We start from the raw sequence: 27,005 nt of genomic DNA on the forward strand, positions 1-27,005 counted from the left end.
GTTGTTGCTGTTGTTGTTGTTGTTGCTGCTGTTGTTGTTGTTGTTGTTGTTGCTGCTGCTGCTGTTGTTGTTGTTGTTGTTGTTGTTGTTGTTGCTGCTGCTGCTGCTGTTGCTGCTGCTGTTGTTGCTGCTGTTGTTGTTGCTGCTGCTGTTGCTGAGACTGTTGAGCAAGTTGTTCAAAGGAGATAAAATTCAACCCAGACAAAAGCTGCTGCTGCGTCAGCTGGTTTATTGTTATATTACTGCTGGTCTGATCTTGACCGTTGTTTACCGGCTGCCCGCTGGACACCAACGCCTGAAGTTGATTGGCTGGTGGAACACCGACTTGCAGCGTAACTACCTGCTGTGGTTGTTCTGTGTTCATAGACTGCTGGTGTTGCTGCATTGTAGCTGCAAGAATATTGTTCAGCGTGACCGTGTTGTCGTTGCCCTGTTGCAGCAGTGGTATCGTGATGGTGTTGCCTGTTGTGGCAAGCCCCTCAGTGATGCCAGACATCCCATGTTGGTTACCCACAGCGTTGGATTGCTGCTGGATCTGCTGCTGTTGCTCCTGCATCGATTGCTGCTGCTGTAACGGTTGCTGCTGCTGCTGCAGCATTTGCTGCTGCTGCTGCTGCTGCTGTTGGAGACTGACTTGCTGTGGCTGGATGGTGTGACCTTGATTAACTTCTTGCCTGAGGGATGTAATTGCATCCTCCAGCGAGTTAGGAAACATCTGTTGTTGTAACGTAAGATCCTGGAGGTTTCCATCCGCACCGCCATTTGTCAGTGACTATGAAACCAAAACACAAGTAATACATTTCAGATATTTTCAAATTGAAACAAACTTTGTAAACTACGTGTTGATTTGCAATAAACTTTTGAAAATACGTATTGATTCTCAGGCCTTATACATATACTTCATTCTTGAAAGGACAAGGGCACCCTGGCATTTTCTTCTCAGTAAAAGGGCACCTCTGAGAGGAAATTGCAAATTTTAAGGGGCACCAAGGCAATGCCCAGGGGCAACAGAGGCAACTGGCGCTGGTACCTACATGATGCTTCAGGTCTGGATTCTCTTACGTCAACAAATGTATTGAAAATTTAGCTAACTTTGATGTTTTCTCTGAGATCCGAGTACTTGCTTCTATTGTAGCATAAGTGTAAAGAGACAACTCAAATGTTATGGAAGCCTATTAGGGCAGGGCCACATCCAATTTTGGAAAATCTTAAAATACCGTGGGAAACCTTTGAAATAGGATTTGAAACTTTGCATGGTGTTTGTATGCACTAAGAGAGGTTCACAATGTCACCATGTGAATATCTCTTTTTGAGTAGTGTTGGTATTGAAAAGAACTGGTGTTATTGACTCAAGGTTTCGATCAGTATGCTCCGATTGTCTTCAAGAGAATGCAATTGTGACCCGCTACGTGAAAATGAGTCAGATGTTGACAATTTCAAGGATTGAGTTATATGCATGGCTGGAAAGAACAAACCATCAGCAGTAATTCGTTTTAATGTCTAAGCTTTGGGGTGTATCGCGTTGCTCAGTTACTTCCGTTTGAATTTAGGCAATACATATTTTTTTCTGAAAAACGAATTACATGTAAAGTGATGTTTTAAACTACCATGTCGCGCAAAAAGATACAAATTAGACATAAGTATGATCACAAAATTGTTGTATTCATAGCTTTATTGCCTAACAGTAAGTGTTCTAAAGGTTAACCATGCAAATATAGATCTTAAAAAGTAAAAAAATTAAATAAAATAAAACTTTTTTTTTCCCCACATTAAATTGTCCATAACTTAATAATGCATTGGGCGACATCTGACTCATTTTGACAGAGCGGGTCACAATTTGAAGGTGCACCAAGACGACCAAGACAGAGGCCACAGCCTTTATGGCCTGTATGTTATAGCCCAATCCATTAGGCTCCGCCCATGGCGCACGTGTGACCAAGAACACGTGAGCCTCTCCAATGCCATTCTGCACAACTCTGCCGTACGCGCCAGGCATACGCGCATGCATGTCGGACCTTTATTTGTCAGACTTTTGGCTGCGCAATGGGTTGTGAGTGGTCAATACGCAATGGGGCGGAGCTCAATGGATGGGTCTATTCCAGACCTGGCGTAGTACACAAACTTCTGTATTACCTGAAGCTGCTGCTGAGTAATATTTTGTAATGGGTTCCCAGAGAAGACAAACGTCCCTCGTGCAAGGTGGCCCACATGCTCGTTGGTTTGCCTCAGGGGGATTTCTGTCAAAAGATAAGGAAAGAAAATAACTTGGACATGAGGTTTCATGGTTGCGGGCCATGTCTCTTGAAGAATCAATCCAAAACACTCCATGGTCGAAGGTTGGTCTGCACTTTTATGTCTTTAAATCTGTTAAGTTTCATAGTATGGGTAAAAACCAAAATTAATATTCTTTATCCCCATTGAAAATTTAACATCTATTATTTCTTAGATTTGTTATTATTAATGTTTGCTATGAATTATTTTGTTTTTTGAATTTAGAGAAATGTTTTACTTCTGCCTGTGGAGAGATGGATACATTTCGGGCCTGTAACATCGTCTTTGAGAGGGCAAGGGGCACCAAGGCGAGGAACACACCAGCATTTCAGTGAATACAAATTTATTTATACTGATTGTACATAATTTTAAATTAAAGCTTTGTTTTCCCAACCTTTAAGCATGGGTCATGCTGCATACTGGCTTAAAATTATGTTTCGTTCTGACAAAACGTTAGCTGAAGCTACAAACCAGAGGTGAGCGATGGTAACGTACCTTGCAGCGTCTCTAATGTACCGGAGTAGCTATCAAATGCAGGCTGTAGCTGTATGAGGCCTGGCTGAATGATGTCTGGGTTCATACCAACATGGGCTGAAAAGACAAAACACAAAGTAAAATGGTAACTTATGTTTTTCCCCAACATGGCCGATGGGAGACTTTTTGGAACTCTAGGTGGAGGCCCAACTTTCCAGAGTGGCATTTCTCAAACCTCGGCTTGGGCTCCGACTCCAGGGGCCCTGCAATGTTTAAACCACCGGCACACTGCTCCAACAAAGTATAGGGCATTTACGCAGCGCGCGGAGCCTAAGCCGGGGTTTGAAAAAGGCCCCAGATAAATACATTGTTCTTGAAGATGTGAGCATGCTCAGACTGACGAAAACAATGGAAATTTACCTGGGGTAGATTTCACAAAGAGATAGGACTAGTCTTAACTTGAGTTAGGACGAGTGTTTGAAATCGACCCAAAGTGAGTCTGCTGCCACCTAGCGTTCAAAGTCTCCTGTGGGCCCTGTGTACCAATGTCTCATATGGCTACTGTTAGTCAAATTCCCCATCTTGGGAGTCAAATTACACATAAATAACTTTGTGGCCTGACTAGCAATGTAAAAACGTGTCCCTTGAACTGCTCCACTAACTGAAAACATTACACACACTGATAACAACCGCACTCCAGGAGACAATGAAAACACACTTTTGTAACGCTTGCATTTCCGACCATCTCATTTTCTTCTAAAGCCCCGTTCATACTTCCTGCGAATGCGATTGCGATACGAATGTTGACATCACAAATTCGCAGCGAAATTTGCACTGAGTTGGGTTGCGCTCAACTCTCTTGCGAATATCGCAGCGAAAGAAGAGTTGTGACGTCAAATTCACATCAAATTCACATCGCATTTGCATTCGCAGGAAGTATGAACTGGGCTTTATTGTATTATATCAATATTAATTTTATTGAACTGTCAGGCCACAGCATAAAGTACAACAAAAACACACGGCCAAATTTAACACTTACTCAGTTCCCGAGGCACAGGAAACTGAAAGGAATTCTGGCTGAGACTTGAGAAGAGGGTGTCGTTAAACTCAGAGAGTAACGCTTCGTCATCCAGGATCATAGGGACAGGTGAAGGGGACGAGCTCATACCAACGATCCTTTCGAAGACCGATCTGTCTGGGCTTTGGATCTCCTGAGGGCAGAGTAAAAAATAACAAACGTGAATGAGCTTGAGTCAAAATTTAAAGACTACGCACAACCAAATTATGCTTACCAGACCGGGGTTACCAGCTGACCTACCATGTTGCTTGTGACATTTGTGATGTGTATCCTGTTCATCTCAGCTAAGTTTGGAAATCAGTGAGCAACACTTTCTGCTTTAGCTCAGGGCCTGATTTCACAAAGCTTGTAAGCAAAACAATTTGCTAATCGCAGAAACAGGTTATCGACCAAAATCACATTAAGTGTGCCTTGTTGTGGGATGTGCCCCACTTAAATTTTTGCTATGCAAAGAAATAATTTTTTTAGGCGGTATTTTCTACTTAACAGATTTATGAAATTTGGCCTTGATGGCTTTAGTCATCAGGCTAATTAACATTGTTACATACCAGTCATAAAAACCTGGATCACTGCAATAGATTAAAGGCAATGGACAAAGTGAACGGGGATCGATTTCACAAAGGCACTCCTTACTTAGGACTTCCTTTAAAGGCTAGTCCTAGCTAGAACGAGTAACTCTTCTTTGAAGGCAGTGGACACTATTGGTAATTACTCAAAATAATTATTAGCATAAAACCTTTCTTGGTAACGAGTAATGGAGAGGCTGTTGATAGTATAAAACATTGTGAGGAACAGCTCCCTTTGTAGTAATGTAGTTTTTGAGAAAGAAGTAAATTTCCACGAATTTAATTTCGAGGCCTCAGATTTAGAATTTGAGGTCTCGAAATCAAGCATCTGAAAGCACACAACTTCGTGTGACCATTGTGACAAGGGTGTCTTTTCTTTCATTATTATCTCGCAACTTTGACGACTGACTGAGCTCAGATTTTCACATGTTTGTTATTTTACGCATATATGTTGAGATATTACCAATAGTGTCCAGTGTCTTTAAAAACCATCACAACAGACAAAGGGGTACAAGACGCATAATCTGGTACAAATGGTGCAGTTTTACTCCTTTTAGTCACAGCACAAAGTCAGGGCGGGCTTGAGGAGTTAAGGAGCGGTTGGGTTGAAATTGATATTTTGAATTTGTTTCGATTTTAAAGTCATCAATGATTGCAGAGGGTACACTTAAATTTTAGTGAGGAATCGTAGATAAAAACTTTTCAAGTATGTCCAAAACAACCAGATGTTGTGGAGACGAGGAGAAATGACAAATCAAAATGAAGTTCAGGCCAGAAATTTTATCTTGGAGAGGGCAAGGCCATTTAAATTTTTTGAAGTGCAATTCGATTGGAAAATCTTTAGGCATGCAACTGTAACTTTACCCCAAAAGAGGAAATTACAGAATTTCAATGGTTTTGTATATTTTTTTTCAATTTTTAATGGTAAAACTGAGAATAAAAAAAAAGGAAATCAGCTGGGGACAATTTCATAGAGCTGCTTAAACAAAAAATGTGCTTAAAAGCACCAAAATAGCTCACCTATTTTACACATGTTACTGGCCAAAATTTCATGGCATATACATTGCTTGTGACTGGTATTTAGCTGTTGTTCACTTAGCATAACATTTGGGTGGAATCTTGGCCGGTAATCTGATTTTACTAAGCAAGGATTATTTTGCTTAAGCAAAGTTTTGTGCTTAAGCAGCTCTATGAAATTGGGGCCAGATCAGAGGAATAGTTGCATGCCTGAATCCTTATAGCCTTTGGGAAACATTTGAAAGGGCACCAAGGCAACAGATGCCATGGCCTCCGTGTACTTTCAGGCCAGGAAGTTTACGAACCTCTTCTTTGTCCCCATCTTTCAAGGATGATGACCTTAACTTCCGATGGAAGATGCGCCATTTCTGGTATTCTCGTACAACGGTGCTCAGAGTTCTCTTCCAATACTTCCCTTCGAGAACGATAGCCTTTTGGAAAAAAAGAAGAAGTGACAAATCAACAACAAATCAAAGGCAGGGTGTACATTTGGTAACTATTCCACAAGTTTTAGAAGTCCTGTAAGTGTCGTGTGTTTTCATTTACTTGGATTGTGGTATTTCCTTTCTTTTACCAGTTCTCAGTTTTTTAATCATTGTCTAATTATTTTGTAATGCACTTGCGTACATTTTAAGGATGGGCGCAGTATAAATCAATAAATTATTATTATTATTATTATTTAAGGAACGTTACAGAACTGAATTGGTAAGAAACAAAATCGTGAAGATCACAGATTTACATCAAACTTACACGGTCTATTGATGATGATAGCAGAAAACATCCCTTGAAATATTTATGACTGAAATGTCATATTTGGTAAGAAATAAATATTCTAATTTCGCGCTTGGAATTTATCGCTCAGTGACATTTTATTCATTTTTTTTCTTGCATCGCTGTCACGCAAAATGTGTTACCAATTGGTTTTTCACTATTTCTCTTGATCCAGATGGCAGGTCGTTCTAAAACTTCCACAGGATTGTCAGTTTATGTATATGGTGGATTACATTGGAGTGCTTACACTGCCAGCAACTGTTTTGTTAGCAAAACCAAATCTGTAATGCTCCTTTTATGACCATAAAAAACCTACTTGGTAAAAACAATGCAGAGTGTTGATGTTATAAAACATTGTTAGAAACGACCCCCTTTGAAGAAATAGTTTCAGAGAAAGAGATAATTTTACATCACCAAAGTATCATAAAATATGACACTTCATACCGCTTAAGTTTAAAATTTTCCTTTAATTTTAATTCTTTGAATTATCCCCCAAAGCACTCTTTCTATTGAAAACTGAGTACATTATAAAAACTGAATTGGACCTTGGATCCCTCTTTATATGCAATAAATTGTTTACAACCCTCCACGTCGTAGTATAAAGAGGAATTTATAAGGAATTGTTTTGGACTGACGTCAATGTTTATAAATAAAATTGTTAGTCCAACAGTCGGCAGTGACTGCTACATGTACATGTAAGTGGATTTGTTGACAATGCAAGAATAATTATAAAATTTTTGATGAAAGTACCGCAATAGGCCGACTGCTGGCAAGCTCTAGAAAATAATCGCAGTCAAATATAACAAACACTTCTGGGTTGATATGAGATTAAAGTGAATAGAAGTGTGTACAATGTATGTTTCATTTTTGTGACAAATGATTAATTGCAAGTATTTCATTAATAGCTTTCAAGTCAAGATCTTGTTTTTGTACCTTGAACCCAGAGGAATTCTGAATGGTATTTTTTGACAATCGAGATTACCGACTCTGACAATACAATGCAAACCAGACTTGCCAGATGCAGGTCGAAGGTCATACTATTCCAATATTTTATACCAGGACTGGAATTTCATTCAGGCCACCCCTGGTCTTGGCCTTGGTGCCCATTCAAAACTTTCACATTGACTTTAAGAATTTCTAACGGAAGTGCCCTCTGCCAAATGAAAATGGCCTTGTCCTTTCACACATGAAATTCCAGGGCTGCTACATAATACTAAAAGTTGCAGTGTGCCGAAAGTACAGCAGGATTTCTGTTTTAATATACTTCGTTTTAAATTTTAATTAATAGTTATCTAATTTATTTATTTATTCATTTATAGAACAAAAACAAATGGCATGTATTATTATTTATTTATTCATAAAGGTTAAAGGAACACATTGCCTTGGATCGGTCGAGTTGGTCCTTGAAAAGCGTTTTGTAACCGTTTGTTATAAAATGCATATGGTTGGAAAGATGTTGTAAAAGTAGAATACAATGATCTACACAAATATGCCTCGAAATTGCATAGTAGTCTTTTTACCTCGTCCAATAACACGGTCGGCCATTTATGGGAGTCAAAATTTTGACTCCCATAAATGGCCGACCGTGATAGTTTGCGACGTAAAAAAAAAACCGTACAGTTTTGAGTGATACTCGTGTGGATCATTATGTTCTACTTTTAAAACATCTTTCTAACCATATGCATTTCATAACAAACGGTTTCAAACGCTTTTTATAGACCAACTCGTCCGATCCAAGGCAACGTGTTCCTTTAATAATAGCAAGGGGGGGATGAGCCAGACAGGAGTGTTAACTGACCAATCATCAACCTTTAAAATCCCATACTGAAGGTAAACAATCATCAACAAATACAAACAATGCTTATCTTGCATTTTCTAAGAGTCATATCTCAATGTCAACAGGTTTTGGCATTGACATTATTTATTATTAGCCTAGAAAGGCACTGGACACCTTTGGTAATTGTCAAAGACCAGTATTCTAGCTTGGTGTACATGTATCACATGCATTCAATAACAACCTGTGAAATTTTGGGCTCATCAATTGGTCATTGAAGTTGCAAGAGAATAAGTAATGGGAAAAAACTGCCTTGAATTTGAGACATCAGCTGAGGTCTTGAATTCAATTCAAATATTTTAGTGAGAAATTACTTCTTTCTAAAACTTCAGAGGGAGCAGATTCTCACAATGTGTTATGTATCACAAGCTCTCCATTGCTTGATACCAAATAAGTTTTTATACCGACACTTATTTTGAGTAATTACCAATTAGTGTCCAGTGCCTTTAAATGAGGCTTGGCTACATGTATGCACAGCATCACATCACGTACTACATTTATTGGGTAGTTTCCAAGCAGGTCAAAGGTCAAGTACACCACATTGTACTGTGCAATATTTTTTTGAAAGGGCAAATACTAAGGCATTTTCTCCTTTGTAAAGGCACCCTGTGAGGAAATTTTAAATTTTTACTGTGAATCTGAGAAACACTAGGTCTAAAGCCTTCTCAGGCTTCTGTAATACATGTAAAAGCGCACAAATTTGTGCAACAAGGTTATTTTTTCTTTCATTATTTTCTTCCAACTTCGATGACCAATTGGTCTTTGACAAAACACCAAACTTGTGTACCGTGTCCAAAGCTACAAATCATTTACCTGCGGTGCAAAATGTGCAAGCTCTGCAATGGGATAGGCAAAATGACAGACCACTGGCTTCCTCCTCTTACAAACTGCAGAAAGAAGAGAACAAAAAACAAACCACAAATTGATTAGACTGTTTATTTACAAAGCAACAATACAAAGTAACAGTTCACAGGATATTCATTCATTTGTGTTCAAAGCCATTGGACACTTTTGGTAAACAGTATTGTCCAAGGCCCACACTTCGTGTATCACAACTTCTATATAAAATAACAAACCTGTGAAAATTTAGGCTCAATCGGTCATCGGAGTCAAGAGAAAATAACGGGAAAACCCACCCTTGTTTCCGCACGTTTCTTGGTGTCATGACATGTGTTCAAAATAAATTTGTAATTCTCGCTATCGAGAATTGATATTGTTTACATGTTTTCTCAAAAAGTAAAGCATTTCATGGAATAATATTTCAAGAGAAGTCTTTCACCATTACCTTCTGTAAACCCTGTAAGTTATTTGTAAATCTGTGAACTTTTGTGTGTGTATTGTACCATAAGTGTATAATGGCTTTAAGTGCAGAATGTAAAAGAAGCCCCCCCCCAAAAAAAAAAAAAAAAAAATGTATATTATATATTTATAACTATTGGAAAAGTTTGCAATGTACAACATGTTATTTGGTCCATAAATCCATACACCTTTGTGTTAATCGGTAAACATTTTTTCCTGAGTGCTGTGAAGAAGAAAAATTCACAGGCATATTAATCAGGTGGGATGCGAACCCACAACTTTTATATTAGCATTCTGGGTTTTATTTTCAATAGGTGTTTGAATGGCACCTTCTAATATTAAAAAAATGTACATTTTGAAAAATGTTTTCCCTGAAAATTGCTTCTACCTAAAAGAATAGTCATCAATTATTTTGGAAAAAAAACCCCATAGAATTAAAAATGTTATTGTCCGCATCATAACAATCATTCAGTAATGAACTGAAAAACCTGCAATGAACAAACATGACGAATAAGTACCCTTATTTATCTACACCTGATGTGTTGGAAATTGATTATTGACAAATAAAAGGATTGCCTGTATCGAGCAAAGTTTGTATGGAGGAACACAAAGTGTAAGACCGCAACTATTAGGAACAAAGCAATCAAAAAAGATTATGGGTTTGATCGGATAAAATTAAATGTACTTTAGATATTGCACATTAAAAAAAGGTCAACCATTATACCCTCAAAATGAACTGTACTACATAACGGTACGGTCGCACATTAATTTACAGTAAAGTATAAATTGAGTTGTATTACTTTGCACAATAATATTTATGTTTCCTGAAAGCAACTAAAACAGGAAATTAAAACTACAATTGGATTTGAATTTATGGATTTGAGCCAGAATAGTCATGTTGACACCACGGTACAAAGTGCACAGCAGATGGCAAATGTACAAAAGAGAATAAATTAGCAGAAAATGAAATAAACACATCAAATCATTATCAATATTATGTGCATTATGTTATTTTGGACATTTGCCCAAAGAAGGCCTGAAAAAAAAATGACACCCACAGCAATTGCAAAAGTGCTTTTGCTGTGCTGCCCTCTGCAAAGTTCCATGCAAATTTAAGTTTTCCTCATACTCATAGAAGTGCTCCTTACGAGAGAAAACAATTCCTGCGCGAATAAGGTCGAAAATCAAGGCTTACAAGTGTACACTGAATTGAAACAAGGGACCGTCATAATCTTAAAACTCGGTGCTTATCTTTGGTTTGTGCAATCTGGAGCAATCTAAATGGCTTCGTCCTTTTAAATGGTTGTGTGAATTGGAATTTTATTTGAAGTCCCTTCCTCCCCCGCCCCCCTCCCATTATAAAGAATAAATAAATAAATAAATAAAAATTACCTATATTAATTTTTCCCTACTGGTAAAAATTTTTCCCTACTGGTAAAAATTTTCACGCGTCGGCATGCAATGTGCTGCGCGTATCAGCCCATATGTTTTAATAGTTATAAATAGCTATCGCTTAAATATAAGAAAGTTTGACCTTCAAAAGCTAAATTATATTATCCCTTAGAAGCGTTTGGAAAAAAATGGCGGGAAAAATACCGGACTACCAGACTGGTTCAGTTGTGAGAAAATCAAAGATCCGTGGCTAAGCTGACCTCACTCGGTCTAGCAGTCCAACGGAACCTTTAAACCCTATTTGCACCGGGTTCTTTTACTGACAAATGACGATTCAATAACTTCTGAAGAGTAACATGCCTAATTAAACACATGTAAAGCAAACAGATCAGTTCATAATGATTTTCTATACCGCATGAAAGCATGCTGGAATCCTGACATGAACACAATGTGTGTGGACAATGACCCCAGGCTCCAAATAACATGTAACCAAAAGCACTCAAAGCAATTGCCGTGGTTCCCTTTGCTAAGTTACCATACAAATTGAAACTTTCTTCTGAGAGATGGTCCCCTAACCGGAGCTAGGCCCATTTTCATAGAGCTGCTTCTAAGTCATGTTTAAAGCAGAAAATATGCTCTTGAAACAATTGTCTGCTCGTAGCAGAAATGAGGACACTTGTAAGTCACTAATTGTACATGTGATAATATGGTAGTTTGGCTGGTACCCTCTGCTTAAAAGCAGAAAAAGAAGCCAACATAATAAAATGTTGATTCTGTCAATCACAAGCAGCTCTACATAAAATTGGCCCCAGAAATTATCGTGCCCCTTCAATAGCAAAGTTCAAGGCCTTTCTAAAAGACTAGGGTGCTCCTCCAGGAATTGTGTGTACAAAGTCTGGGAAAACGTCAAGGGCAGCGGACAAAGGAAAGAATGAAAGAGTGCTCCACAGGGATGCATTTTTGTGAATGTGTGCGCTGCTTTTAAAATGACTTGTGTGTGGTACACATGCATAAACACGCTTCCAATGATCCTTTATGCAGAGAATAATTTTGTCTGACAATATTGCAAAGCCAAGTATTTCAAATACTGAATGGTTTTTTTTGCTCACTGAATGCTGATATTGAGCAGAAAATGAAAGGAAGAAAGAGACTACAAGCTGGGTGCATTGAGTATGCAGCCTACGTATACATTACACACCTACATAGTAAAAACTTATAAAGCACACTCCACAAAAGTGCTCATGAATGGACAAACAAGAAAAATGTTAATGTACAATGATTAAAATAAAATTTATGTTAAGAAACATACATATGTTAGTAAGAAATTTAAAAAACACAAAAAAAAAACCCATTGTATTTAAACACTGGATGGAAAAGACTACTTTTTTAACTTTGGAAAAAGAAACTGATGATTTTACATGTGGTGGCAAATTGTTCCACAGGCGCATGGTGCAGCATGTGATGTGAGAAGAATTGGTGTCTCATTGATAGTCCTACTCATTGAGTGATTGGATGGGCTCAAACCTCCTTTAAAGGCAGTGGACACTATTGGTTAATGTCAAAGACTTGCCTTCACAGTTAATGTATCTCAACGTATGCATAAAATAACAAACCTGTGAAAATTTGAGCTCAATCGGTCGTCAAAGTTGCGAGATAATAACGAAAGAAGAAAACACCCTTGTCACACGAAGTTGTGTGCGTTTACATGGTTGATTTCGAGACCTCAAGTTCTAAATCTGAGGTCTAGAAATCAAATTCGTGGGAAATTACTTCTTTCTCGAAAACTATGGCACTTCAGAGGGAGCCATTTCTAACAATGTTTTATACCATCAACCTTTCCCTATTACACGTCACCAAGAAAGGTTTTATGCTAATTAAATATTTTGAGTAATTACCAATAGTGTCCACTGCCTTTAAACACTGGATTGAAAAGACTACTTTTTTAACTTGGGAAAAAGAAACTGATGATTTTACATCTGGTGGCAAATTGTTCCACAGGCGCATGGTGCAGCATGTGATTGGTGTCTCATTGATAGTCCTACTCATTGAGTGATTGGATATGGGCTCAAACCTTCTTTTGAAAAGAAGGTTATTACATGTACATGTAATTGTAAGACTAGAGTTTGCAAGGAGGATAGCATTGTATGGGTTGAGAAGATCATGATGTAAGTAGGATTTGAAGCTTTGCATGGTGGAAGTACGATATAGAAAGGCTTGCGGTAACACCATGTAATGATAATGTATACTTATGTAGGGGCATTGTACAATGTATGTATGTATGTAAGTTAGCGTGTCAGTACATACAAATGCGTAAGGAATTCCATCCTCCTCCTTCACAACACTGAACACGGTCCTTACACTATGGTCTAGTCTGTTCATGTCTGTCTGTCCATCTCCATCACTGCAGTACTACGTATGCATTGGATCTGACATAATCAAGCATCAAATGCATAGGCCCTACCACACAGATGCATCAAGTCAAACAGCTAAGTGTTTACAGAGTTTGAGTAAACAGCATTCTCCCTTCACAGTAGCCTTTAGTCAAGGCGCACACGGCACACCGGTGGCACGCACAACCCCAAAAATGTAACGCACAAAAAAATACTATCACCACGAGCGGCAAAGCCGCGAAGTGCCTTTACCAACTCGTTTTGGGGCCTTATGTTTTTCTTTACATTTGCCAACGATTTTGGTGGGAGAAAATGTAATGCATAATTGCTTGATTACGAGTAATGGGGAGAGGTTGATAGTATAAAACATTGTGAGAAACAGCTCCCTCTGAAGTGACATAGTTTTTGAGAAAGAAGTAATTTTCCACGAATTTGATTTCGAGACCGCACCTTTAGAATTTGAGGTCTCGAAATCAAGCATCAGAAAGCACACAACTTCGTGTGACAATGGCGTTTTTCTTTCACTATCATCTCGCAACTTTGACGACCGATTGGGCTCAAATTTTCACAGGTTTGTTATTTTATGCATATGTTGAGATACACTTTGAAATAGTCTTTGACAATTACCAATAGTATCCTCTGTCTTTAAGGAGGCGGAATTGAGTGTTTCTTTTTCAACATTTAGAAAAGTATTTACAGTAGCCCTGTGCAGAGCACATAATCATGGGATGTTAAGTGCAGAATTCTTTGGAGCTTCGGTCCTGGTGTTGCTTGGAACTCACTAAAAATGTTAAGGGCAAACCCTTGTACATATATCCAAGTCACTTTGTTTGAAATGACAAATTTCGATTACACAATCGTACAGAGGCTTGATACTTCATGGAGGCAACGAAGGCAATTGCCTTCATGCGAACTGGGCAGTGCCTTGGTACCCTTAAAATAGTCCAGTAGTAACTTACAATTTCATCATAGGGTGCCCTTTACTAAGGAGAAAATTCCTTGGTGCCCTTGCCCTTTCAACAGGCCTGTGTGCATGTGCACACGCTGGTGTAATTGTATGTAGTTAGTGGTTTTATCTCTTGTCAAGCTTGTGGATACATGTACAAGTCTAGTACATGTACATTGTATGTAAACACATTAAATGCTGTCACAGCTAGACCAACCATGAGGTCAAGGTTGGATGACAATTTTTTAAAGGGATGTCACAACATTGCCTGGTTGACAAGTCCAGAGTGTTTTTGTGTCTTTTATTTCAATTCAATAAATCTTTGATTTCATGAAAATCGGCAATAATTGATAGGGAAAAGCAAAAACTTCTAACTGTTTTTAATTGCCACAAAAAGGGCATTAAAACAGACAAGGTTCACTCAAGGGTTGGCTGGTGAATGCTAGAGCAACCAACCCAAGGGCCTGCCCTCAAAATTTTATTACTTAAAAATATATTTAGGGCCCTGAAAAGTTGGTTGGCACAACACAAAAACTGTTGTTGTGTTGGTGTCTCGTTTCACACATTATACAAAAATACTTTAAAAACATAACTCAACATCTACATACATACATGTACATGTACCCTTCACCCCCCCCCCCTCAAACCACAAGAATTTTCTGTGTGCGCCAATGAGGGGAGCAAAACTTCACTTTACAAAACTTTCTGCATAAATACAGACTAATTTATAGGTTGTTTGCACCCAAAACAAAACAGGGCCCTTAAATGGCCCCCAGTGATTGTGGCACATAATGCAAAAGTGACCTGCCAAACTCACAATATAGACTGTATCTAAAAGACTCAAGACTCATCATGCTTCAATGAGCCTTTTCATCATGCAATACAACAGATCAAATTTTAATCTATAGAAATGCATTGAATGTAGGAATGGGTTTATTTGTAATGCCACTTTAGTATTTTAACAAAATACTGATGAAGAGTCTCAAGACTAGAATGTCTGAGCCAAACTCTGGGTGCATTTGCTTAGCTTCCCCGGGGTATACCCTGGTCTGCTACGTTCGTATCCATACACCAATTCAGGTGCGCACCATGCGCGCAAGTGTTGAGCACCGCGGCCATTGCTGAGGTAACATGTGCCTAGTTTTGCACACACCTATTTTAAGAAATTCTGTTTTTCAATAAGGAAAATTCCAGACATGCCTCAGATCTCGGCACAAATTCATAAAGCCTGTAAGCAAAAACAAACTTGTTTAAAAAGCACAAAAAGTATTACTTTTAAAACAGAAAACAGGTTTACCACAGCCAAAACTACATTACCTTTGAACTGTTGTGACTGGCCCCCATTAATTTTTTGCTAAGCAAAGAAATTTGTCAAGCAATATTTTCTGCTTTAACAGCTGTATGGAATTGGGCCCTGTTGCAGCATACATAATTTCACAATATGAAACATGGATATAAAGTTATACAATAGTGCGTACATTACGTGCCCAACCTATATAGGCCTAGCCTACTCGTGTTATTTCATTTAGCCAAAGAGCAAGGTTTAGCAGACGATTCTGTGAAGCCCATGCACATGTGTTTGTTTCAGTCTCTCAGATAAGATGGATTAGGACCATGATGATTTGTTTGTTTGTTCAGAACATGCCTTGTTGGCAAATACAGTGTTCTATTCATTTAGCCAAAGAGCAAGGTTTAGCAGACGATTCTGTGAAGCCCATGCGCACGTGTTTGTATCAGTCTCTCAGATAAGATGGATTAGGACCATGATGATTTGTTTGTTTGTTCAGAACATGCCTTGTTGGCAAATACAGTGTTCTAAAGCTCTACACCTGTCGATGCGCGGCTGTAACCCATAACTGAGTGAACAGTTCACACCAAACATACCAAACACTTTCAACACAGTTCCTGTCAAAATTCTCTGACAGTATCAGGGCTCAGAGCTCTCAACCAAAACACTCGGCAACAAATTTAGTTTTGATATTTTACACATTAGTCACTAAAAAAGACGTCACACATATTAAAGATGGTTAATACTATATAGGATTTGAGGCATTGCATGGTGAGGTATCAATGTATTTGGTTTGCGGTAACACCATGTGTGTATCTACTTGCCAGGTAGAGTTTGTTCTTAGAGAACTGTCTTGCTTTATTCTACTGCCGCGGAGTAGATAATCAGAGGTTTGGGAGACTTCTCAGTTCTGAAAAGAACTGTTCCGTGCTTTTAAACTATTACCAAGGTGAATGGTATAGAAAATAGACTGGACTACTACTTTAGCTTATAGGATCGTAATTAACTGTACTGCCGCGGAGTCAGTTCTGAATTGGTCTCAACGTTTCGACTAGCTTGCTCTAGTCATTGTCAGGAGAACTGAGAAGTCTCCCGAACCTTTGATTATCTACTCCGTGACAGTAGAACAAAGCAAGACAGTTCTCTAAGAACAACTCTACCTGGCAAGTAGATACATAAATGGTGTTACCGCAGACCATGGTTAAAGGCAGAGGACACTCTTGGTAATTACTCAAAATAATTATCAGCATAAAACCTCACTTGATAACGAGTAACGGGGAGAGGTTTGTAGTATAAAACATTGTGAGAAACGGCTCCCTCTGAAGTGATGTAGTTTTCAAGAAAGAATTAATTTTCCACTAATTTGATTTTGAGACCTCAAGTTCAGAATTTGAGGTCTCGAAATCAACCATCTGAAAGCACACAATTTCGTGTGACAAGGTTGTTTTTTTCTTTCATAATTATCTCGCAACTCCGACGACCAATCAAGCTCAAATTTTCACAGGTTTGTTATTTTATGCATAATGTTGAGATACACCAAGTGAGAAGACTGGTCTTTGACAATTACCAATAGTGTCCACTGTCTTATATCTCAAATGCATACATTTGCTCTATGTTTGGACCGACAACGCCAGTTCTTTGCTCAATGTTTATCATGTACACGATCAACAGTGCAATAAAAAAGTACAAACCCTAATAACTGATCGGTCAAAGGTCAAAGTATGATCATAAAAGAGCTGATGGCACATCATATGCATGTTGACTACACTACATATTATCAACCATCCAAGGGATTACATACAGTTTAATCACTTCAATAATCACTGTCATATCTTTATGTTTTATACACGTGAACGTGATGCACCCGTCAACAGACCGATCCAGTAAACTCCACCCACGACGCACGTGTGATCAAGCACAAAGGCTCTCCAATGCCTTTCTGCACAACTCTGCCGCGCGCGCCAAGATACGCGCACGCATGTCGGACCTTAGAGTCGGACCTTCGTTGCTTTGTGATTGGTCAATACGCAATGGGGCGGAGCTTAATGGGATCGGCCTATTGCTACAGGCTAGCCAACGCCACTTCTAAACTTGCCCTGTGCACTACTAAACTAAATAGGGGCTTACTGTGCAACATGCTCTTAGTCAACTATTATTTCATCCCCATCATGTGTGAAAAATGTGGACCCCCTACAATCAGTGACTTCATGATAGGGCCTCCACAGTTGCTTGTGTGAAAAAGTTGACCTACATGTACTATTGACCTTGTGCTGGGACTGGCTGGGTTGTAAGCAAACATAGAAAAAAACATGTAATTCCCAGGCTCCCTTCAGGCCTGATGAGGCAATGAAAGTGATTGCCTTCATGCCCCCTGGTCATTGCCTTCATCTTAAATTAATTACTTCAGTAAAAATGTTACAATTTCCTCATAGGGTGCCCTTTCCCAAGGAGAAAATGCCTTGGTGCCCTTACCCTTTTCCAAAAATGAAGCATACAGGCCTGTCCCTCTAAGATGTTATTATGTGGAAGGCAGGCAGCTATGCGTATGATCTTTAATCAATATTTCAAGAAGTAAATGTATTGGTTATACACTGACCACATTGTGCTTCTTGGAGGAAACTGCTGCAATGTCACTGGCCATTGCCTTCACTTTAAATTCTAAACCCACAACTTCCCAGGTCAGTTGTTTTGATTCAGGAGGATTTAGCATGTTTGGACACACTGTGGACTATTTCTTGCTCCCTATTGCCTCAAAAAAAACCAGGAGTACCAGCTGTACCAAGGTTATATTCTATAAACCATGACTTGAGCAAGGGCTTACATGTAGTTCTGTTAAAAAAAAACCATAAAACACATTAGCTTTTCTTAAGGATGTGTGAGATTTAATAAATGGCTTACTGGCCTGGGTTTCCCTATTCCATAAACATTACAATTCACCAAAAACACTATGCTTCAGGTTCGGAAACAATGTGAACTTTCTTTCTCCCTATTTTGGTGATTGCTATAGATCTTCTTTATGAGGGAAATTTTAGTGTGCTTGTTGTGGGACAAACTACACAAATTAAGGACAAATCCTCAGTATTTGCATGCCTGTTTTGGCGCTTCAAACAGACGGAGCCAGAGCAGGGAAGGCATGGTTTCCATGGTCACACGAAAATCCTACAATTTGTTTCTGCCTATTTCTACAAATTCTTTTGTGTGAACTAATGCATATTTCCATTCGATGCATCTGGCGTGTAATCACCCACATGTCTGGAACTACACATCAACACAATGATGTTACCTGAGGTCAAATCATCTACTTAATTAATAAACACAATCGGTAAATAATCTAGCCTACAATTGTCACTTGATGTATTAAATTTGTTGAATGGGAATTTGCACAAGAGCTCAAACTAAATCAATATGTGTGTTTGTTCCTTCCTAATACGGATGACAGCTCCCAAGAGCAGGGAGACTTCTAGCATTTTTCTTTCTTTCTCCCAAACTTATTCCCTAGCTCTGCATGACATGAGGGACTGAGGAGGGCATCCCCCATAGAAAGGGTCAATGGAAAATTACCAGGTATTTTTTGTAACTTTCCACACATGTGCATTCAATGAATCTCACATATTTTATGACAATGTATAGACCATGTGACCTGTGACATCATGTTTACCATGCAGACACTTGCCTTCCTGCTGCAGGCATGATCAGTACACAGCTCAATGGAATCTGATATTCCGCGGAGACCACACTGTTTGATTTTTGATGGCGAAAAGGTGGGGGGGGGGGGGAATGGCCAACTAGAAACTTGCTCATCCAGCCTATCATTTATATTAAAAAAAAAAACCCACAGTGGACAGTGTATCCTAAAAGGAACACGTTGCATTGGATTGGTCGAGTTGGTCTTTGAAAAGCGTTTGTAACTGTTTGTTATAAAATGCATGGTTAGAAAGATGATTTAAAGTAGAATACCGGCCCGTACAATGATCCACAAAAATCTGCCACAAAAATCTGCCACGAAATTGCGTGGTTTTCCTTTTACTTTGCAAACTAACACGGTCTGCCATTTATTATGGAGTCAAAAATTTGACTCCCATAAATGGCCAATCGTGTTAGTCGACGAGGTAAAAGGACAACCATACTATTTCGAGTGATACTTGTGTGGATCATTATATCCTACTTTTAAAATATCTTTCTAATCATATGCATTTTATAACAAATGGTTACAAACGCTTTTCAAAAACCAACTCGACTGATCCAAGGCAACGTGTTCCTTAAAGGAACATTACAGAATTGGTTTTGCTAGCAAAAAAGTTGTTGTCAGTGTTTGCAGCACTTTATGTAATCCACCATATACATAAACTGACAAACCTGTAGAAGTTTGAGATTGATCGACTATCTGGGTCACGAGAAAACAATGAAGAAAAAAAAAAATGATTACAAATTTTGCATCAGCATTGCATCCGATGCCAAAACAAAAACAAATAAAACGCTCACTGATTAGATTATTTATTTCTCATCAAAAACGACATTTCAGACAGAAACATTTCAGGGGATGTTTTCTACTATCATCATCATTAGACCGTGTAAGTAAATTTGCTTTTGTTTCTTACCAATTCTGTAACAATCCTTTAAATACACCTAATGTACACTTACAAACAAACAACCCTAGATGGAAACACAAGCCTGCAGTTTCACAACCACAGAACTTTAATAATTGGACAAACAGCAACATTCACGCGAAAAAAGTCAGAAAAACACTCGAAGGCATCTCTCTAGGGCACACCTCCCCCACTATCCCGCCTCCTTCTGTGAAACAAATTTGAATGATAAAAACTGCAGCACCTCCATATCCAAAGTGTTGGAGAGGTTGCTTTAATTTGTTGCCAAACAAATCTTTCAGAGTGAGGTCCAGGGGTGCTGAGGTCACATCAATCACAAAAATAAGATATTATACCCTGGGACAGGATAAAGCAATTAAGCATCTTCCTTGAAAGAGGCTGTATTCCTAGGAAATCTTCACTACGTGCAGAACACAAAGTCTTAAAGCTCAGAACTTTCTACTGCGATCAGAGTTAAGCCCAGTTCATACTTCCTGCGAATGCAGGCAAATTCGACATGAATTTGACGTCACAACCCTCCTTTCGCAGCGATATTCGCAAGTGAGTTGAGCAGAGTATTTACATTCGTATCTCAGTCGCATTCGCAGGAAGTATGAACCGGGCTTTACACAGTATACAGAACATGTACGTACAATGTAACTGTGCATATGTGTACTTTGTATTATTATTTTTTTTTAAGACCTTATTTATTAAATTAAAGAAATATTATATACAGGTTACCAGCCAAACTAACATTAACACTTCACAAACAGTTTGTGACTGCCTGCATGCAAACAAAATCAGAAATTTGTAAAGCGGCATTTTCAGGGTAGCTCTATGCTGCACGCTGCTTCAGGATACTACCAGTCACAGTATGCTACATGTGGGATGGTACATGTACATACATGTATTCAGTAGCTGAGACTGAAGTACTCAGCTAAATTTAGTTCTTTTTGAAGACACTGGACACTATTGGTAATTGTCAAAGACAAGTCTTCTCACTTGGTGTATCTCAACATATACATAATATAACAAACCTGTGAAAATTTGAGCTCAATTGGTCGTCAAATTTGCGAGATGATAATGAAAGAAAAAACACCCAAGTGTCACACGAAGTTGTGTGCTTTCAGATGCTTGATTTCAAGACCTCAAACTCTAAACTTAAGGTCTCAAACCCAAATTCGTGGAAAATTACTTCTTTCTTGAAAACTACATCACTTCAGAGGGAGCCGTTTCACACAATGTTTTATACCATCAACCTCTCCCGATTACTCCTACAAAGTAAGGTTTTATGCTAACAATTATTTTGAGTAACTATCAATAGTGTCCACTGCCTTTAAGCTGCTTTAAGAATTTTCAGCCCTGGTCTCTGGTCCAGAGGGTATTTCAATGACCTGTTGTGTAAATTTGCATCTAGCAGAAAAGAATCCGTCTTTGAATAAATATAAACTGCGATATGATGGGTGATCTAGACTGATTACTTTTGTTTGCCGACCGATGACTCATAGGACAAGGTCAGTAATCAGAGTAGGAAGGCCCACTGAATAATCACTGTTATTATCGCTTTTAACTCATGCATTAACCAAAGGTCCCTACATGTAATGGCAATCTGCAACAGACCATTTCATAGTAATGCGCCATGATGAATCTGTACCGTTATGGTACAATATGTACATGTCATTTATTTCAAGTTCTGAATCTTGATCAACGCACTTGACACACAGGGTGAGAAATGCGTGTGATGTTACAAATCGTGTCCGTTCAAAATATCACTGATATCAAGCATGATATTTGGTTCTTGAAAAAAGTAGGGAAAATAATTTTCTAGCAAGAGGGCCGATGTAGTTGTTTATAAGGTGTCTGGTTTAAAGGCAGTGGAAACTATTGGTAGTTACTCAAAATAATTATTGGCATAAAACCTTACTTGGTGACGAGGAATCGGGAGAGGTTGATGACTATAAAACATTGTGAGAAACGGCTCCCTCTGAAGTGATGTAGTTTTCAAGAAAGAAGTAATTTTCCACGAATTTGATTTCGAGACCTCAAGTTTAGAATTTGAGGTCTCGAAATCAAATATCTAAAAGCACACAACTTTGTGCGACAAGGGTGTTTTTTTCTTTTATTGCTATCTCGCAACTTCGATGACCATTTGAGCTAAAATTTTTACAGGTTTGTTATTTTATGCATGTTGTTGAGATACACCAAGTGAGAAGACTGGTCTTTGATAATCACCAATAGTGTCCAGTGTCTTTAATAATATTTGTCAGGCTATTATTATCAAATGAAAACTTTTCAAATTTTCTCAGGGCAACAAAATTGGAAGTAGGAAGAATACCATGCCTGTATAACACCACAGTGCACAGGGGCCGGCATATTCAACATAGCCCATGGTCTGTTCAAAATACATACAAAGCGCACGGGTGCATAATGTTGTTTTGTGTGAAAAAACTTTGTAGTCATGTTTAGGAGAGAAATCCATGTGTCCATCACACATTGTGCATTTATGTGCAAAACTAAAAATACACAAAAGAAACCAAGTTAATTTATGTGTCAGTATGGCATACTGTTCTTAAAATCGATAAAATGATGTGCACTGCTTTGTGTGTTCATAAATGAATTGTGCACTACAATGCATTATAAATGAACAATGCAAGACAGACAGGTGTGTTGATGGCAGACACATTAATGTGCAGCCTACAGCCTTACACACAATGCACCTGAACGTGTATTAAATTGTAAAAAACAATTATAAAGATTTAAAAGAATATGCCCTGTATGCCTGTTGATTGTCGTTTTGTTGTAAAATGTTGTTTTGTAGGATGCTGTTGGATTTTGATGAGCTCAGAGTGGCTACGGTAAATTTTATGATCATTATTATTAATTAAAAAATTAAACTAAACATTGGTGACCTCCATCTCAAATAGTATAGTTTGAGTTTTTAAAAAGGGACCTATAATTACATCAGTTTTTTAATGTTTTTGGTGACACTCGCCTCTCTTGCAACTCAGAAGACTGCTGTTTCATACGAGACTACTGCTCTCAGGACTACAATGTACGGGCGCTATTCAGGAGAGAGCAATTTAGTGAGAGCAGTGTTGTGTGAAAACAGTAAATTGCATGACTTAGAAAACACCACAATAAACATTTAACGACTTTTCCACGGGTCTAGTCAGTTTCCTACCATAGACTACAATAGACCAAACAACATGCCTATTCAGTAGTACTGTGCTTCATATACAATAAGCACAGGGGTCGATTTCACAAAGAGTTAGGACTAGTCCTAGGAAATATACAAACTGCATGAATAGCCCTAAGTTAGGACGGGTAACTGGTCCTAACTCGAGATAAGACTAGTCCTATACTCTTTGTGAAACCCACCCCAGTACACATTAGATTGATGCTCTGCTTCACGCTCCTGTTAATTGAGGAATTTCTACCTCCATCAAAACAAACATCCCTTCCATTAAACTATCAAGCTAAATATTTTTTGAATGTATACACTACACCGGAAATATTATGGCTTCTTACATTGTACATTTCCATGTAGGCGTAAACAAATTCCACAATCCTACAATACAGAAGGCCTACGACAAAACCACAAACACACCCCAGAGGTTTATTATTGTGTACTGAACACACACTAAACAAGAGAAAATCAGCAATACCTACAGTAGTACTAGTAGTAGGCCTACATTACAAGCAGGAGTCAGATACTGTACACACTAGTCTACCCTGAACAGTACAGTATACTGACTGTGTAAATAAATGATTGGGCCATATCAGTCTTCAGCGAAGAATTTACATGCAATCGTTTGCACCACTTTTATGAGATGGGCCAATGATCATGATTGTACAATTATGTATTTTAAAGCCATTGGACACTTTCGGTAAACAGTATTGTCCATACTTTGTGTATCACAACTTATATATAAAATAACAAACCTGTGAAAATTTAGGCTCAATTGGTCATCGGAGTCGGGAGAAAATAACAGGAAAATACACCCTTGTTTACGCATGTTTCCTCGTGTCATGACGTGTGTTTAAAATAAATTTGTAATTCTCGCTATCGAGAATTGATATTGTTTTAATGTTTTCTCAAAAAGTAAAGCAATTCATGGAATAATATTTCAAGAGAAGTCTTTCACCATTACCTTCTGTAAACCCGTTAAGTTATTTGTAAATCTGTGAACTTTTTTTTTTTTTCTGTACCGAAAGTGTATAATGGCTTTAAATAAGGAGCAATTCAGAGTTTTCAATTTCACTGTCAATCTTTAAAAGAGTAGTTAAGGAAATACTGACAACTTATCATCTTACTATGGGTCGATTTCACAAAGAGTTAGGACTCGTCTCATCTCGAGTTAGGACGAGTTAACTTGAGATTAATCTTAAGGTCTGCATGCTACAGTGCAGGGTTGGGACTCGTCCTAAGTCCTAAGATTAGTCTTAAGTTAGGAAGAGTTTTGTGAAATCAACGGCATGTCTTACAATGACTCTTAGTGCTGAGTGAAATCGAAACCCGGTTTCAGTAAAAATGTTGAGCTACATGTATACGTGTACTACTAGCCCCTAGGGTCTAGTGGAATTTCACCCCAAATTCCAGCCATACATGATGTAAAGTGTTCTGGGTGAGGGGTGTGAGGGAGGATTTCATGTACGTATAGTAACCTTAGTGCAATCTTACAAAATTACCAAAAGGCATGCAGCAGAGAACAAGGGCTTTGACGAAACTCAGCAATTTCAAATTTTAGAAGTGATGTCTGCCCCATTTACTTTACAAAATTATTTAGAATTTGTGTTGCTCAAATTGCAATATTATTTATACATGTGATCACCGAAGTTGATAACAAAATTCACAGATCAGTTGTAATGATGTAATGTATGTTACCTGTTATTTCACTTAAAGCCACAAATATTATAAGGTACTTTCCCTTTAAGAATGAATGCCTACAGGGTAGGGCCATTGAATGTTTCTCATTATTATACAGTTCATGATAAACCCAGCAGGTGACATACTTTCGTGTCAGTAACAAGCCTTTATGACAGGTACCTGGGGATACAGACCAAGAATGGAAATCGTATGAATGTGAGCTGCACCGGGGGCCAGGGTGTCTGTTATCATAACAGGTTAATAATGGAAAAACAAGACTGAAACGGATCAATGCTACTGGCTCTACATTACAATATATACTTGTTATTTGCTGCTACTTGTTTGGGACTGCATTGTATACATCATGTCTATAAACCAACGTTGACTTCATGTTTCAAACATTGCAGGAGTTGAATACAGAAAAAAAAAAAAAATTCTGCATCCCATTTAACAAGGTTGAACCTGAAACTTGAAATGTGTATGAAGCTTACAAAATAATGTTCTTTGTATGTAGAGCCGAATGTTTGATATGATGCTTTCATTTGTAGGTTTATGTCAAAGATTAAAGGCTGCTGAAAGTGCAAGATGGGGAACTGGAGCTGTGTTCATTGTTGGATCTTGAAGTACATGTTTGTATGCAGGGGTGCCATTTCAGCAAGCGAATGTTTTTGGTAAAAAAAGAGGTGCTCGCTGAAATGGCGTCCAGATTGTCCGACCACAATCATTGCTGTGATTGGTCAAATGGGTGAACGCGCTCAGTTTGATTGACAGGCCAGATCGGTCCATAGACCCTTCCCATGAAATATGTAAATTGCACATAGCGCGTGCACACTATTGTTTTGGTTGGCAAAATGAGGGAACATCTTGCTGTTTTGTACACGGCAAATGGGTGCGTGACGCAGATGCGATTGCGCGTCTGCTTAGTGCACAACTCTATGGTGTTTGCCAACCAACAGGGTCTGTAGGCATGCGTGAATGTAATTAGCATATTTCATGGGAAGGGTCCATTACTGTTGCCCTTGTGCTGTGTGGCTATGCCACTGGCAGTCTGTTTTTTTTATTAACTTACATTGTTGATGCCATTCTCTCCAGATAGCATTGTTCAATCTGATTTTATCTTTCCAACTTAGCTTCATTCCTTTGAAAGTCTTCCATTTTGGTGAAACAAGTCTTGCTCTGCAGAAAGTAAAAAGCAAAAAAATAACCAATATTATCAAAAAGAAAAGCGTTCGTTCTCATCGCAGATAACTTAGCACCCTTGAAAAAAAGACTGAATCAAAGTTATAACAAGTTTAAGAAGTAATACAAAAACAAATAATAATAATTTGCCCTTGGGTCTGAAACAATACTGGGCTAGGCATGGTAAAGCGAAATGATAAAACCAAAGTCCAAAATGACCAAAAGCAATTATATTTTTTTTTAAATACAAAGTATTGAAGATAAACACGGCCAATTTTCCGTATAGATAGTGCCACCACTTTTTCATACGATATAAAATAATTAAGTATCTAATTTACCTCAATGAGATATTGCTTTTTGTAAAAAATGAGTGGAAAAGTGGTGGCGCCATACGGAAAGTAATCCATAAACACAACCAACCAACTAAATAGAATAGAAAGTCCAATAAAAAAAATCAAGTGAAAAAAAAAAACTGAAATAGAAAACATTCAGCATGCTTCAAAGGCCAATTAACAACAATTTGGATCTAGAATGCCCCAGTTTTTCAAAAATCCTAAGGATCAGGGCGAACCCAGCATGCTGTTTTCCAAAAATGTTATGTAACTTTGCACCCAAAACCCAAACGCAGTCAGTGTGTGTGTAAAATAATTTCAATACGTACCCAGTGTAGGCTAAACTCATGCAGTCGAACAGTTTAGAAAAAGATACATCAATATCCGCACGATTTTGATTCTCCTGAAACTTGTAGCTTGCACTGGGTTCCGTTGGAGCATTGTCGAAATTATAACCCACGTTGTTGTGCTTATGTTTCACTTTGTGAGGGTTGCTGACCATGAAATGTCCCGAGTGAATGACATTAACACCGTCATTTTCGTCACCGTTCGCATTGTCAGTTTCACTGTTCTGCTGCTGAAGCTCGTTATGATCCAAATGACTGCTCGGGCTGGGCTGTTTTTCGAACGGATCATTGGGGTGTCGCCAACTTCCCTTGTCGAATCCACCGAGTCCGGAATGTTCTTTCGATGTTAAGAAATCGTCCCTCGCCAT

General features: G+C 38.4%; 1 protein-coding gene across 1 annotated transcript; it reads right to left on the bottom strand.

Annotated features, from left to right (window-relative positions):
- Window positions 1-239: 239 nt before the first annotated feature.
- LOC117290145 (MLX-interacting protein-like) lies at window positions 240-27,005 on the bottom strand. Its single transcript, XM_033771399.1, has 9 exons — window positions 26,620-27,005; window positions 25,849-25,955; window positions 8,825-8,898; window positions 5,712-5,837; window positions 3,785-3,956; window positions 2,767-2,862; window positions 2,134-2,237; window positions 603-772; window positions 240-390 (listed from the first exon to the last, which is right to left on the bottom strand). Exons 1-9 carry the CDS (start codon window positions 27,003-27,005, stop codon window positions 240-242), a joined length of 1,386 nt encoding a protein of 461 aa, XP_033627290.1.

The sequence above is a fragment of the Asterias rubens genome, chromosome 5 (genome assembly GCF_902459465.1).
Source record: "Asterias rubens chromosome 5, eAstRub1.3, whole genome shotgun sequence".
In the NCBI taxonomy this organism is placed as follows: Eukaryota; Metazoa; Echinodermata; class Asteroidea; order Forcipulatida; family Asteriidae; genus Asterias; species Asterias rubens.